Source organism: Halyomorpha halys, unplaced genomic scaffold, assembly GCF_000696795.3.
Source record: "Halyomorpha halys isolate HHAL.00 unplaced genomic scaffold, Hhal_1.1 Scaffold1535.1, whole genome shotgun sequence".
NCBI lineage: Eukaryota > Metazoa > Arthropoda > Insecta > Hemiptera > Pentatomidae > Halyomorpha > Halyomorpha halys.
Window position 1 is genome coordinate 249,621 of NW_027110783.1, and position 17,102 is coordinate 266,722.

Below are 17,102 nucleotides of genomic sequence, written 5' to 3' on the forward strand. Positions count from 1 at the left end.
ACAGTTTACAATATAGATAGCAGAAGTTTTAAATAATTGCTATTAATTCTTAAATAGATATAAATAAAAATTAATAATTTTTATAAAACAATCAATCATATAATCGAAAATTTATGTAGAACAGCAATTATTGAAGAAAGAACTTAAAAGGGAATAAAGCTTTCTCTGTTGTAGTTAGGGTTACAGAATCACATCTGTTGAACTATTAGAAGTAGTTTGAGGAGCACGGATTTAGTTTTCTCTTTCCGTGGGAGACAGCGGTGGAATGGCCTAGAATTATTCGAAATGGTAGGAAAAAACAAGAAGGGGAGTGGGAGAAAAAAAGGATAAAAGCCAGGAGGGAAAAGAAAAAGTTGTTCCCCAGGGAATGAGATTGAGTGTCTTTACTTGTTCGTTGGTTGGATCAGGGAGGAGACGGCACAGGTGTTCTAGCTGCTACCAAAGGCAAACAGGCGTTCAATTTTCTCAACTTTAATCCTCGGCAATGGGGTACAAATATTTACCTTTAATATAGAAGCTGTTGGTACCGGTGAACCACGATGTCTTAGCAGGCTAAGTCTGCTAAATCTGGAGAAATAACCAATTAATCTGTGTTGATATTTCGTGTTTTTCAAAATAAACATTTTTAAAGAAAGCATTTTCCAGCCTATCATAAAGTCGTACACTTTTCTTTCCTAGTTTTAAATTGTATTATCTTTGTTCCTAACTTCTTTTGTATAGGGGTTTTTTTCTTGATCGCTTTAACTGAATTTTCGACTGGTTTTTGAATCCGATTCATTCTGATTTTAAAAAATGGTTATGAACATAAACATCTTATTATTAACAATAATTAATTCACTTTTTATAATTTCAATTAAATTTTTCATTTTCTTGATAATAACAATCACATAAGAACTTTTGTTTTAAATTTTTGCCAAATTCAGTAAAATAGATGTCCATAAAACACAGGGTAAATTTTTAAATATGAAAATTATTTCCTGAACATTATAATGAGTAACCAACGAAATTAATAATAGTAACAAAAAAATAAATACAGGGTATGAAAAAGAAATATTCCAAACAAAATAATAGGAACAAAAAATTAGCAAATAAAAATCATAAGAAAAATTAGCTAAAAAGGAAATAACTAATAGATTCGAACAATTAGCAAAAAGTTTGTCGTTTTGTAAAAAATCCTAGCTCTCTAAAATTTGGCAAAATATTTTGATAATTAATTCCTATATAATAATAATCCTTCAACAACTTTTTGGGGCTCTTCTCCCACCATAAGGATAAGTGATCTTTTAATTAGTTGCATAAGTTAAATTTATCCACATGAAAATATTTTGTGAAAAATCAATAATTTATATAATGTAGACTGCTTGGATATTTTAATATGAATAAATAGTGCTATATCATGAAGATAAGAGAAGAGCCCTGAAATGTCAATAAAGGAATATTATTTATGTAAGAAAAAATATATAAGAAGAATTTTTTCCAGCAAAACGTACATGAAAGAAAAACAAGGTATAGCTAAGTAGAGTGAAAAAGTTCAAAACACTAACAATGAACTTTCTTTAAAATCATTAAAGGTTATCCTATAGAGATCTTACGTTGTTCCCAAAACACAGAATATTACTGTTCCAAAAAAAAAAAAAGTTTCTTATTTTTCACTCGCTTTATTTTAATACTTCCTGTGTTAAACAATGCTTTGCCTAACCTACTATTTTTCATGTCTAAAATATAAATTTAATTAAGAAATAAATAGTTAAAAAAAATAATTAAATATTTACATATTTTTAAATGAATCATATTTATTTCACAAACGTTGATTTTCGGACCTGGAAAAAAAATAAAATATTTAAATGTAATAAAAAAATTTAAGAGAAAGGAAAATAATTAATGTTGAATGAATAACATAAAATCTAAAACAATTTATTACAAGAACTAGGGAAAAATTAATTAATTTATTAATATTTAAAAAAAAAACTTGGAAAACACAAAAATATAATTAATAACGAATGCTCTTTTTTAGAATTAGAATAACACTTTTATTGAAAATTAAAAAAAGAAATAAACAAAATATTAGACCACTATTTTTCTGGGATTGTTATGTTTTAAGAAAACATAGTGATTTTCGCTAGTCAAATTTTTCTGTCTTCATTACAATATATTGAATGAAAATTATTTTGATAATTTCTTGATAAATATTGATATTTGATATCATGCTACTACCCATTTCAGAATTTTTTTAAAAAAATAGTTTCCAATAGTTCTGATGAATAGAGAAAGAAGAAAAGATTTACCTGCATTACCATAAATAAAACCTCAAAAATGTAATGATTTTTTTATTACTAACTGTCTGGCTTACTAGGATGAGAAGTTACAAAATGTACTCATATTTATGTAAATTATTTCTTCTTTTTAAACACTTCATCCTTCTTCACATACAGAATTCCTTGAACTTATCTTTTTCTGTTCTAACGGTTTCTGAAATCACGAATAAATTAATTGTTTGGTTATTTATTCATCGCCATTTGACTTTTGAATACGGATCAATTTCAAATTTTTTAATATGTGTATCATCCAATCAGTTGTTACAAGATGCCAAATTAAAAATTCTTTGATAGAATGACAAAATATCTTATGAATAAACCAATCATATAGTAAATTTTCATTTTAATTTCTACTTTTCTTACTTTTGTAGTCCTCTGAGTCAAAATAACCAAGTTTTGTTCCAATTTTAGTATATGTACCGCCGAAGCGAGTACCCATAAAATAAAACTACATAAATTATGCAGTGTATATACAGCTGAATTATATGCAATAGCCTCAGCACTCCACTTCTCCATGACAGTAACGAATACTAATATAGTTATCATTACCGACTCGTTAAGTTCACTAAAAGCCATGAAGATCGTTTACCCGAAACACCCGGTGATCATAAAAATTCACAATTATACCAACATGCTCGAAAACTTGGGAAAAACTGTTTTCTTTATATGGGTGCCGGGTCACGTGGGGATCACTGGAAATGAACTGGCGGACATTGCAGCTAAACAAGCACTTGCTCTTCCAGGTCAGGGCACGGCCATTCTGACACCACAAGAAATAAGTCTTCCAATGAAAAATGAGATATTATCTAGTTGGCAAGCCATGTGGGATGAAAGCCCGCCAAGCAAATTAAAAACCATCAAAAAAACCACTAAACCATGGACCACATCATACCGTTCCAATCGCAGGGAGGAGGTAGCTATTGCCAGATTGAGAATAGGTCATACGAGTTTAACTCATAGATATCTGATCAGTAAGCAGCCACCTCCAAAATGTCAATACTGCAACAGTATACTTACCATCAGTCACATATTTGAAAAATGCCATTTTTATTCTGCGAACTTGAGTAGATTGGGAGTAGGACCGAGTGTATCGGATGCTCTGAATGATGACCAGAAGAACGTGGAAATGGTCTTAGTTTTCTTAAAAAGGAATGGCCTTTTGAATAAGATTTAAACCAGAAAATCTGTTATTCATAATAAAAAAATACCAACAGAAGTAATTATTTAAATTTTTTTTTCGAAATTATTTAAAGTGAAATAGAATTATAGAAATAAAATATAAAGCACGAAACATGGGCGTTGATGACCTCAGGGTTTTACGCCCTTAAGCCCCAGACAACAACAACAACCAAGTTTTGCAAATTGGGGTGTGTGTGTGAACAGCCTTGCTTGCTAACGATATATGGCCGTTGTAGACCTGGAATGTGACACCAACTTTTTTGCACAAATATACCAGCCAAAAGTGCCAATTGTTTTTTGGTTTTGTTTTGGTTCAATTTTTCATATTTTATTCGATTTTCTTAATAACGGCTTTAATGGTTTTGATTAAACTCAGTGCGTTATAGAGGAATTGCATAATATTTAATACGTGATATTTCTTATTCTCATTGAAATAGTATAACAGCCGAATTAAAAAAATAATTAAAAGCACCTTATTAAAATAACTAAAGGAGACAAAAAGGAAATTTAGACAACCATGCGGGAAAAACCGAAATTTCCCGATCTTTACCGACCGTATTAGGGTTTCTTATCTTATTTTAAAATTTTCTTTTCTTCACAGTAACAAAGTTAGTTAGAACCTTAAAATACAAATTATTATTACAACAAAAAAAATGTTGGTTATAATTCATGCTATCTCCTGGTATTTTGATTGTATTTTTCGAAAATTAAAAAAGTAGTGATAAACTTAAGGTTTGTAATTGAACGTTTTATGAAGCGTACACCGCACCATGTTTTTTTATTTAACATACTAATAACGTGAATGTGACGTCACTATTATTAATTATTATTAATAAAGGTTGTAATAAAAGTGTATGATAGTGGTTAATGAGAAATATTTTTGACTGTAATTTTTAATGGATATTTGACTTATTGGATAAAAATGTTTTGACCTGGGCAGAAAAGCCTGTATGAAGTGTTTGGAATGATTAAATAATATGTTTCATAGTGAATTAAGTAGATTGTCCCTGAAGATGGCCGAATTGGCCGAAACGTTGGACGTGTAAAAACAATAAAAGTTTTGAGACTATAATTTGGATAATGTTTTGAATTATTTAGTAATTAATTATATTGTTGTACTAACCGGTTAATATAATAGTTGAGGTAAAGTGTTGAGGTGCAAAAGGGTAAAAATATAAATTTATTTTTTGAAAACCGAAAATATGGATATTACTGGTAACTTTTAAAAAAAATTATTAAATAATTACTTTTTATGCTAAACCAAAAAAAAATGAAAAATATTGCTAAACTCTTCTAAATACTAAATAAATACAAAATAATTAAATTAAAAAAATTATCAATCAAATTAATTAATACTTATTAAAAATTATACAAAAAATAATTTAACATTTGAAAATATATGTTTTAATAATGATCAATAAGTATTTTAATTTTTTTCTGGTTTCAAAAATCGAGTACTCTTCCAAGATCTATTTGGAGCTCAAAGCGGCTGTGATTTTATCCCTATTCTTTACTGAATTGCAAGGTGAAAATAGTATTTAAGATAATAAAAAGATGCTAAATATTTTACCAAACGTATATTTTTAATTAAAGCAGAAATTTATGCCTATTGTGACGTACTAATTTTTTATTTATGCTAATTAATTAATTTTTTTTTAGAATACATTTTTCTATACACAACTTGATGACTGTATAGCCTTATTGTTTTAATGAAGGTCAACATTTGGCGAAATATTTTCCTCTCTTTTTACCAGAGGATATTTTCTTTTGAATTTCAAACGAAACTTTGAATGTAAAATTAAATCATACTCAGTAAGTTTTGAGGAATTCAGTGTGTGCTATCTTATACATACATATCAGTATACATGGATAATCCAAATATCTCTTATAAACTTTATGCTTAATATCTTAAGCAGAATTGGGCTTTATAATATATAAAGAAATAAATAATTATTTGCCTCCAAATCCACTCAATTTGATAAGTAAAACTTAATTTGTTAAAAGTTTTTTTGAGATGCCAAGCAATTATCTGGAAAAGGGTTGATCAGTTTGCACTTTATTCGATCTCATCAAATTAGAATTCATTTACTTTAATTTGAAGAAAAAAAAAACTTTATTTATTCTTTTCGTATTCAGAGTCTATCAGTAAGTTTCAACTGAGCAGTTTATACCCCCACAAAATTTTCTTAATATTTTTGTGAATTTCAAGAATTATTCGATCTGTCTAAATCAAGGATTCGTAATTACAAAATATATGTAAAATAAATTCTAAATAAATTTTTCATTCAATTTAATAAATGCTAAGGGATAGATGCTCTTATGAATGAAAATGACGTGTGAAAAACTATCTATGAGACACTTTTTTCTAATGTTTTCCTCCACGGTTCACACCATAATGTGTCTGTTACATCATAATTTAAAAAAATATTGTAAATGAAATTAAAAATCTTATAACTTCGACTGAAGTTTAAAATTATTTTTAGGCTGGTATTGATTTCGGATTAGTGGTATTGTATATGACTAACAATCGAGGGCAATTTATTACTTTAAGTTTAATATGGTTATAAGAATTGAACTAGAAAATGGAGAAATCGTATAAATTTTAATTTTCACTGTACAGAAATAACTGGAATTTTATACTTAGTACTGTCTACTAGCAAATTAGTAGAACTATTTTATTTTTTAAAATGTAGTACTTTTAAAATTATTACTTGTAAATATTTGTAATAGATTCTTTTGAAATTCCTGACTCATGCCCCAATGGGAGCATTAAAACTATGAGGAATTTTCTAATTTCTATTGTATCAGGACAATAAAGATTTTCATACTTTATGAATGATGCTACAATTAAGATATTTATTTTCAAACTTTTCTGACCATGTAATTATGATGAATATATTATACTTTGAACTTGCTTGTAATTTTTTACTTTCTTTTTTTCATTAGTAATAAAATATTTGAGTTGTAAAAGATTAATAAAAAAAAAAAAAAAAAAGAAGAAGAATTTACGAGGAAAAGGACATCTCAAGGCCTGTCGTAAATGACATTTCTTTAGAAAAAAAGAAAACGGTTCTTTACTGCGAACCATAAGATAACAGGGTTTTCTCAAAAAATTATATTCAGAGGATAAAAAAAAAAAGTGGCCGCATTATACGGAAAATTTAACTGAGGGTTGAAGATGGAAAGGAGAAAAGATTTTGCCGGAGGGTAAGGACTTGGCAGAGGGAAGGAAAGGTTGGATTAGGCTGAAGAGATAAAGCTAAGAAGTGGCGAGAACACTTACGATTGTCGTCGGATTTGGCCATCGGCACGCTTATATTAAGGTCTTGGCAGTTCTCCAGGTCGAAGAAGTATGGGCCACTTCGTGGGACCTGAACTTAACGCACTACACGTTTGTGTGAATGCATCGTCTGGGGACTGAGATAGAAAAAGAACATGTTTATATTTAAATTTATATGCTTCTGTCTTTTAGACTAGTTTAAATAGTGATTAGATAGACAATTTCAACAATTTGAATGTATACTATGTTATAAGTACTAATTCCAAGCTGATTTATCGTTTCAATAACTAATGATAGAGACCTAGAAATATGAAAAATATTATTTAATGTGGGATAATATTATTCATATTTGGTACAAATTTATGATGTTTAGTAAGAATTTAACAAATTCGGAAATTTCACCTTTATTACTTGCATAATCATCGATACAAATTAGTTTAGCTTTGTTGGAATGCAATTAAAACAATACAAGATTCTCAGAAATGTGAATATATTACAGATTTTTCATCTCAAAAGTATTTAACCTGAATAGCTAAATTAAAAATTATTCCCATTTTAACATTTTTAGGAGAGCACATTAACAGAGCACTGACGATAATGTTGGTAATTTTCAAACCAAGTCAGCCAGCTCTAACTCATTCCCTTTTTGTATTCCCTTAGATAATAATTATTTTCATGACATTTTTGAAGGTTCTGTAGCCTACTGTAGCATATCGAGTGCCTCTTTTGGTGAAGAAACATTAAAAAATATATATGTCCCCGGCCAAACCGAATTTAGGCCAAACTAGTTTGTCATAGGCCAAATCGATTTATCTTGCCTGTATCAGGCCAAACTAGTTAGTCCTTAGTCAGTCAAGTCAACCTAAATACTTTAAGATTAACTTGTTTGTCCTAGGCAAAATGGTTTATCCTACGTTTGCGTATTCTAACCTCTTAAAAATGTCTCTACGAATACTCACATCCACCGTATCCAACAGCATTGTTAGCAGTATCAATAATGTCAATATCAAAAAATGTGCAAATCGTACGTCTGGTACAGTTTCAACCTCTAATGTGACCGTTAGTGGTTAGAAAAAAATAATAACTCTTTCAATTTCTTTTGTTCTACTATGGAGATTATATTTTACCTCCAAAATAAATTTATAAGTGGTAAATAAAAAATATATTTCTTTCACTTCCCCACCATGTCTGACCACTAGATACGGCACTTTAAAATTAGTTTACGATTTACAATTGCTTTTTTGTATCAATTTATCAAGTTATTTAGTCAGTAAATACATACGGATTCTATTAACCTTCTATTAACGCCTTATTTTTTATTGAAGTTAGTAGAAATAAACAAAATAAAAACTGTACGTTCAGACGTTTTCCCATCACTGCCCCATTTTCACATTTTTTTAAAAACATATTCTGCGCGGGTTTCTAGAGAATTATGCGATTCTATGCCACTGAGAAGGTATGAATTTTCTATCTACTTGTACTAATATACTTCAACTTTTGGCGATAGCACATTTAAAATAACGATATGAAAACAACACAAAATAGTTAAAATATGTTCCCAAAATGAAATTATTTTCATATTGCACATGCTTAAATCACGACACAATTGCACATAATGGCTAGATAAACAACAAAAGCATAATAAAAAGAGCGAAGGAGGGAAATACCTGCGTTGACAGGTTCCAACATGTTTATGGAGTCACTTTCAATGATTTAATCAGTTTAGCCAAAGTCAAACCAGTTAAGCCTAAAGTAGTTAGACCAAACTAGATAGACCTAGAACAAACTGGCCTAGTACAAGCTATTTTGAAAACGGGTTTGGCTGGAGACATGTTTGTTAATGTTTTTTCAATGAATGAGGCACTCGATATGCTACAGGACTTTCTGAAAGGTATATGCTTGGATTGTGACAAGAACTTTTTCGATGAAATGGATAAATAAATACCAGAGAATTTTATAAATGTCTAAGGGAGAACAAACATAGAGATATCCGAATCGACACAGGAAATGGCGAGATCTTTCCTGATAGTATTATAGTTTTTATATCTTATTAAAATGTTGTTTTCTTGGCATAAATAAAGTTTATGTTCATTAATTCAATTTTTTTTCTTTTTGGAAAATCACCAAAATTAGTGATAATTTAAACTTTTGGACGTATATAGAGTGGTAAATAAAATATGTGTGATGCAAGAACCTCTTCTTTATTTTCAGCTTATTTTTTATTTTATGAAGGCAAATATTCTTAGCTGAAATTAATTAGTTTACATTAAATTACTATAATTTCTCTAAAACTGATTTAAATTCAATGGTTCGTAAACACCTCTAGATATGCTTATACGCCTCCAGTTTAATATACTTAACTTAAACCGGAGGCGTTCGGAAATATCCGGATTCGCTTCACATTGTTTGGACTAACGATGTGGAATAATGGGTATTACAAAAACAGGAGCTATGGGAGCAGCTGTGGTAGGCATAGCCATCTAGAATAAGAGAATCGATAGCGGCCACGAGAATGGAATATGTTGTTGAAGTTGATGAATAGCCCTAATGCCTTTATTGAGGGCGGTTGCAGATCTGTTGCTCAGCCGCGTTGGCCAACACGCACAGGCAACGCGTTTTATCTGCGGCCAACTGATTCCAGTTCGCTACACGCATTCTGCTCCACCGTCACGCCGTTTGGACATGGTAAATCAGTCTGCCTTTGAAGGGAGTCTAGGCCGAACGCTCTGCCCCGGCTAAACGGCAGGAAAAAAGTCGAAAGCCGCTTTCACATGTACGGTCTTAGAGTATTTGTGTGAAGTAGATTACGCTATAAAATAAAACGCAATGTTAGTGGAAAGTAAAATTTTTGGTCCCTATCATACTACCTAAGCAAACTAATCATTAGGTCAAATATTATAGTATTTTTTTTCTAAAATGTATTTTTCTTAAAAAAAAATTACCTCAATGATAATACGCACTGGTTTATAAATCGTTTAATTATTATTATCAATCCATTTAATTTTGTTTGAGCTTTGATTTATGGAAATATTCATTTATGATGAGCAATTCGATCTCTGGAGCAGGTAATTCTCATCCCTGAAAAAAATAGGTCCGGCCATTTCTCCTAGTTTCCCTTCCCTCCACCAACCGTGAAGAAGTTTTTTAGAGCAGTTTATTGTGCTATACATTTAAAAATATCATCATTTTAATAAAGATATCGTTATATAAAAATTAAAAGGAAAAATTTTATAATAAAAGTTCCAGCTTTGAAACCTATTGAATATTGAAATTGAGTTTTATTTATAAAGTAAAATTGTCTAGATTTCATTTTTCCTATATTTTAAACTTTCCCAAATTGGTCAAAATATTTTTCAAGTCGATAAATACAATTTTTTAGGTTAATAAAATAAACAACCAACAAATCGGCACCAAACTATTGCGTTTGTGATATTTCATTTTTTTCTTTTAAGAGTTTATCCCTTATAGGATGATGGTTTGTATTTCCAACAAGTACATCTGCTAGTTTAGCCCCGACTAACTGGGACAAAAATGGTGATTTTCATTAATAAAATTAAATTATAAAAATAATTAAAAATGTATACATCCGCGCATGCATCTAGTTAATGCATATTGTTAATCATATAGATTTGTATTAATTCAAAATTAATCAGTAAAAAAAATAATTCTTATATTACATGAATTACTAGAACAAAATAATTATTGTTCAAACATATATTTAAAAATGTATTGTATTTTTTTTTGTTATAAAAATGGTATCATACATACAAATCAGAACTTTATGAAAATTTGTAAATAAATAAAAAAAATTAGTGCCTATAAATCTAAATATTATGAATGTTATAAAATACGATTATCAGGAACGTTTCTTGAATGTTTAAAAACAAAGTTTATATATTTCAGATTTGAAACATGTGATGGATTATAAACAAAAACATGTCATTATGTTTTTTCGACGATATTTGCTTCGAATTTTTTTCTGAAACGTTTGAAACAAGTATTACATACTTTAGAATGTCAAACATAATTATCTTCAGCTTTCGCTTTCTGGTCAAAGTATCCGATACATACAGAACCGTTTGATTTATGTTTCAATTCGAAGAATGTATAAATTAACTACCAAAAATAATTTACATTATTGACAAATATTAAGTATTTAATAATTTCTCATGAAAATTCCGTGGATACGAAATACGTTTTTATTATTTCCTGTTAAATGTAGCGAAACACGGTTATAGTTATAATAAAGAAAAATAGTATATAAAAATAATTGATTTATGCCTTTTTTACATTCAAAGAAAAAGGATGAAAACTTCTGCTTCGTATCCGATGGTTACTTCAGCAAATCAAAGGATTAACTCAAAATCATAATAAAGTTCACTCACCTTACTCTGACTTTAATCCTATTAAATTTACCCCACTACATTCAATGTGCTACCGGCCCTGATAAATTTAGCCAGGGTTACAGACAGTTCGAAATTACAAACTGTTTTGGATAGTAGCTCCTTGGAGAAGGGGCAGGAGGAATTAGGCAATTATGGGCATTCCCATTGGGGTCCGTAATGGGTTTAGTGTCAGTGCAACAGTCTCCTGAGATCAGCCCATGGATTAGTGATCTAGCTATCTCCCAAGCAAGGCCTCTAACATCCACATGAATAATCTTATACAATCAACTACAAATCCGCCATTGTTTTAGTGACAATACGTCCATACATAATTGTTTATATATAAGATAGAATAGAAGGGACTTAATATTTTTCGATTTTATTTATACTGAGAAAGAAATACTTTTAAATATATAGTAACGAATTATTGCGATTTCAAATAATGTAAATTTCGAATTCAATTTTTTATGGTAATACACGTTTGAAGACCCCCCTCCCGAGTGCAAATCACCAAATCTCACACAATGTTCTATGTGTGAACAGCCTACCTCAAAAGATAAGTCCCTACTTTTTTCTTAAAATCGACTGGCCGAAGTGTACTGTAAATAGAATGAATTTTTCACATTTTATCAAAAACGATTTTAACGATTCTGTTTAAGCTCGAGACATCGACGTAGACTTACATGGTCTTTTATATCAGATAGGTCTTATCATCGTTAAAAAAGTCTGACAGGTCTTAATTAACGATTTTTTTCTAAAGTACCTTTAATTTTGTTTGTTTGAAAAAAAAGTTCTCATTGTTAATAAAATAAACAATAGATAAATAAAAAATATTAAATCATTTTATGATTGAATAAAAGAGAAAAAAAAAAACGAAAAAATAAAAATATCCTATTCTAAAGGAATATTTTTGGAATCGCGAAAAGGGTCTTGAAGTGCATTTTAAGAAGGTGATATATAACGAATGAAATTTTGAAATGTGGATTCTGAGATGACGGGGCTCAGGAGGTTTCGTGATGTCAGTAGTCAGTAATTAGTAGTGCAGGGCTATCCGTAGTTCAGGTGGTTGAGGGATTAGCAGCATAAGAACTGGGGGCTGCGTCGGTTCGAATCCTGCCTAGGAAGTGGACCTTTTATAAAAAATTTGATCCCCCCCCCCAACGTTAGACCTCCCGTATGTCAGAAATGAACAGGAAGGCTGTCATAAAAAAAGTAATTAGTAGTCCTGAGTCGAGTCTTAGACTGTTTATGTGTTTTTGTTGTGGGAGTCCTGTGAGTCCTGGAGGTGTTAATTACTGGAAAAGTAGGTGGATGCAGTGTTGGAGGGTATCAATATGATATATTTCCTTCCTTGAGGTGATTTTCGTTACAGTTGGTAGTCCACGTGTCATAGTGTAGTCAGTTCTCGTTCTATGTAAAGAAGTACGTTTCGCAATAAGTCTCAGGAAACTAACCTCCCAGATAAAAATTTAATCAAATAAAATATTTAATTATAAACAAATATGACAAGCGAGAGAGACAGTAAGAGGTAGATTAAATTTTAAATAATAAAAGAGATAGCTTTATTATTTCCATTTCACTGTATTTAAATATTTATGTCGTGTTAAAGCCTAATTATTCTGATATTTTCACGATTCGCACTTGATTGGATAAAAAAGTCTAATTTATAAGGTAAATTTAAATTTCAGATAAAGCTTATGGAAATATTCCACGTGCAGAATGGGTAATGAATGTATAATTAATCCTCCGGCTTTAAAAAGTTCATTTTGAAGGCTAACTGTTAACTGATAAAATGCGATTGAAAAAAGAAAATATAAGTATAATTTTTAAATATGCAGTTAATTAACAATGAAATAATGTGTATTTAGTCGGATATTTACAAATACTTTTTTTAAAATTTATTTTAACAGATATTGGCTTTAAATTATTTTGCTTTGCTGCTCATATTTAAAAACATTTTGTTCTCAAGTAAATAACAAAAATAAAAAAAAACCTATTAAGAACAATAGAATGTTTGTTCGTAATTGTTTGATTTCAATATTTAATTTTTTTTGGATGTGAAACGTTTATTTTAAAAATAAAATACATATAGTCGTTTAAGCAGCAGAAAAATCTTTATACTAGCTTAAAAAAATAAAGTATTCTTCTTGAGACATTTAGTTTTAATAAGTATTCTCGAAGTCAGATTGATGCCTAGATTATTTTTTAATAGTATAAGCATCGTATTATTGAATCTGTTCTTAATTACGAGATATTGCACCTTAAGTGACTCCATTTCATTCTATTTTTTTCCATTTGTTTGTTGTTCATTTTATATTTATCTTTTCTTAATAAACACCTCCACATAACTGACGATCCCATCTTCCCCCGTAGGCATCCATTAAACAAAAGATTCTTTTCATTTATTTTATTTTATTTTTTCCTCATCACCAAAATGTTTTAAGTAGTAACATCATATTTTCATTCAGTGAAAAACGTTCAGATCCTCAAGAAATATTTAAACATTGATTTAATGAACTCTGAAAGGATTTTAATATTTAAATACTCTTGAAATAAATAATAAAATAATTTTTTCTAAAAAAGGCGTTTTTTTCTCCAAAATATATAACTCATTCCGATGAAAATTTCATTAGTAACTTTTGACTGAATAGAAACTTTAGTAACATAAAACATTGGTAATTTCTATAGAGTTTCACCCAAACAATACTTTAACAAAATGTATATACATTTAATTCACTATTTTGTAATTCTGAAGAAAGGAGACAGTAGACGATTGCTAAAACAATAGTTTATTATAAATTAAAGGTTACAGAACTGACGGAAGTGCTACATAAAATGTATCAAAGTAGAAGCACCTTACCTAAAACAATAGAATAGAATAGATGTCCCTTTCTACAGTTTTTAGTTAATAAAATAGTTGACTATTTATTATAAGTAATTAAAAGATTCTTAACAAAGCTACTAATACAAACAAAACATTCTATGTAACCTCCTCCTATTAGTTCATCTGCGCATCGCTAGGGGTACGTCTAGGGTTGCTCCAGGACACCACAGTTATTCAAATTATGAATATAATTTACATAAATTTGTTTTAAGTACTGTAAAATATCTTTGGATCCTTTCTAATTTAGACGAGGATTTATTATACATTTTATAAAATAAGTTTCAATGAATTCGCTAAAGTAAGAACCAGATCATGGAATTATAAATGTTTAATAGCTTTATGACTTATAATTATTACTTAATGTGTTATAGACCGGTGTATGGTACTTTTTACAACGCCATAGTACTACCTTTTTTTTCTTATTTATTCATGAAAACTTATTATATTAATTAACTATTAGATTAATGTTTGTTCAGAATTGAATTTAATATTAGAATATTCTTAAAGGTGTTGGTAGGAATCCTCTCCACAGCCTTTGGCCGACCAGATGGCGGCTACAACTACGAAGCACCCAGCGGACATGGAGGCGGCGGATCTGAACCGGTTATCCAAAAGCACATCTACGTCCACGTTCCGCCCCCAGATCCTGAGTTCCATGCTCCACCTCAGAGGGTAGTTCCCGCCCCGCCTCCCAAAAAGCACTACAAGATCGTCTTCATCAAGGCACCCACTTACGCACCTCCTGCCGCACCTGTTATTCCTGAGATACCACAGAATCAGGAGAAGACTCTCATCTACGTCTTGCACAAGAATCCTTCCGATGCTCCACCAATAGTTATCCCTACCGCCAAACCTACACAGCCATCCAAACCAGAAGTCTACTTTATCAGGTGAGTACATCATTTCATAAAGTTATGTGAGCATATGAACTCACTGAAAATGAATGTATAGATTTTGGACTTGACTATAAGTCATGACAGTCTTATAATTTTCATTCAAAGATTGAATTTTGTTTCTACATGAGACTTTATCACATTTGTAAAAAATATTTCTTATATGAATTACATTTTCGCCATATAAATTACGATAGAATTAAAAAAAAAATTAATTATGATTTAAACAAAAAGTTCACTTAAATAAGAAATATATATATTTAAAAAAAATAAAAATAGGCCAATCAAATATTATTAAAATTTCGTCCTAGGAAGCAATCTTTCAAAGGGATAGTTTAATCTGCGATTGTTTATTTATCAATGTAGGAAATATTATGATTTATTATTATATAACAATGACAAATGGATATAAAATCTGACACAGATTGACAACGAGATTATAATTCCAGAACTAAAAAGAATTCCTCAAAAATATTTGGTAATGAAGTTCCTGAAATATAAAACGAATAAATTCAATACGTTAATAGTAAGCAATTTCTGGAGTAATATGTTGCTTACGATACTTACCAGTGTAAACCGAGGAAGTTAATGTCCACGTAAGAACAACACGACTTAAGGTTTTTAAGAATTTAGTATAGCTTAAAATATTCAGTTCGAACAACGGAATAGACTGAAGAAAGACTTAAGCATTGATAATTTAAGCTTACTTACTATTGAACTGGGTGAGCGAAGTTCTTTGTAAGGAATTTAGAGGAAGGCGGGGAGAAATGGGTTGTGTAACTTCACCCCTTTAGCAAAATGAGTTAAAATAAATAAATTAAAACATTTTATTTATTTATTTTATTTTTTTTTTTTATGAATTAGGAAGAAACTTTAGATGCAGAAGAAAGAAAATATTTAGTGTTGTATACAATAAATTGAAACAAAAAAGATTGAACAACAAAAAGTAAATAAAAATTTATTATAAGTAATCTAGTCCGTAGTACAATTCGAGCTGCTACTTCAAATAAGCCGAAAAATAAATTTAACAAATATGAGTAGGCAAACAAAGCCAAATTCAACCTTCAGAACTTGAAAAGGTACAGTGTTCGGTACCTCATTTCAACTTAAATTCCCTCATCAAATAAATTTTTATATTGATTGTTACAAAAACAAAAAAAAACTGAACTCCAGAAAGCTAGATATAGGTATACCAGATATATATAAGTATATCAGGGTAAAACAACAGCACCAATTCACTTCTCGAGTAAAATTCCTAGATAGTGAAAAATAAGAGAAACAAATTTTCTATCCAATGAAAATTCCTAAATTACTTTCTAATTGTTGAACGCGGTACCATGCAAGGCTAAGGGTTAAAGATATTTTTTCTATGAGACGGTCAATATAAACAAATTTTGAGCTCTACGAATCACTATATATTAGGATTCTTATTCATTAATGTGAAATTCTTATATACATTTGTTTTCAATTTCTAATATTAAATTTATCCAACTTTCAGATACAAAACACAGAAGGAAGTCGGATACGCTGGAGGCCAAGACGGGGGACACGGTGGCGGTGCAGCTGGAGGCGGCCATGGAGGCCATGGAGCAATCATTGGGGGTCACGGGGGTGGAGCCGTCGCAGGTCACGGAGGCGGTCACGGAGCACTGATTGGAGGCGGTCATGGGAGTGGTCACGGGGGTGGCGTGATTGCTGGTGTTGGAGTCCTCGGTCACGGACTCAGCGGTCACAGTCACGACTCCGGGTACTCGCCGAGCAGCCCAAGCAGCACCGCAGTCTACAGCAGTAGCACAGCTGCTCCTGTCCTCTCCAGCCCTAGGGCTCCCTTCCTCAGGGTCAGGACAGCAACGCCGAAATTCGTCACACCAACACCAACAACTTCCTAGTCTCAACACGTATAAATATATATAGTAGTATTAAATTTGTATATATTTTGTACTTTTATTAAATAAATATTTTTTCAATAAAAATAATACAATAACAAGAAGCGCTTCTTTAGACAAACCCGTAGTTACCTTAAGTTCCGTAAATTATGTTTGAAATCAGCGTTTAGTTACCTCTGAATATACTTGAAATTACTGATCAGTATTTAATGAATAATAAATTATTATTCTTGTCATAAGTAGTATCAGCAATTTTTATTTTTATTTTTCAAAATAATAA

At 30.2% G+C, this 17,102-nt stretch overlaps 1 protein-coding gene across 1 annotated transcript in view; it reads left to right on the forward strand.

Annotated features, from left to right (window-relative positions):
• LOC106689954 (uncharacterized) overlaps positions 1-16,834 on the forward strand; it is a 22,393-nt gene extending 5,559 nt beyond the window's left edge. Inside the window, exons 2-3 of the mRNA XM_014435179.1 lie at positions 14,551-14,933; positions 16,435-16,834. Of these exons, the coding sequence (XP_014290665.1) occupies positions 14,551-14,933; positions 16,435-16,825 (774 nt within the window). The 3' untranslated portion in view covers positions 16,826-16,834. The remainder of the gene's footprint in view (positions 1-14,550; positions 14,934-16,434) is intronic.
• The last annotated feature ends 268 nt before the right edge of the window (positions 16,835-17,102 follow it).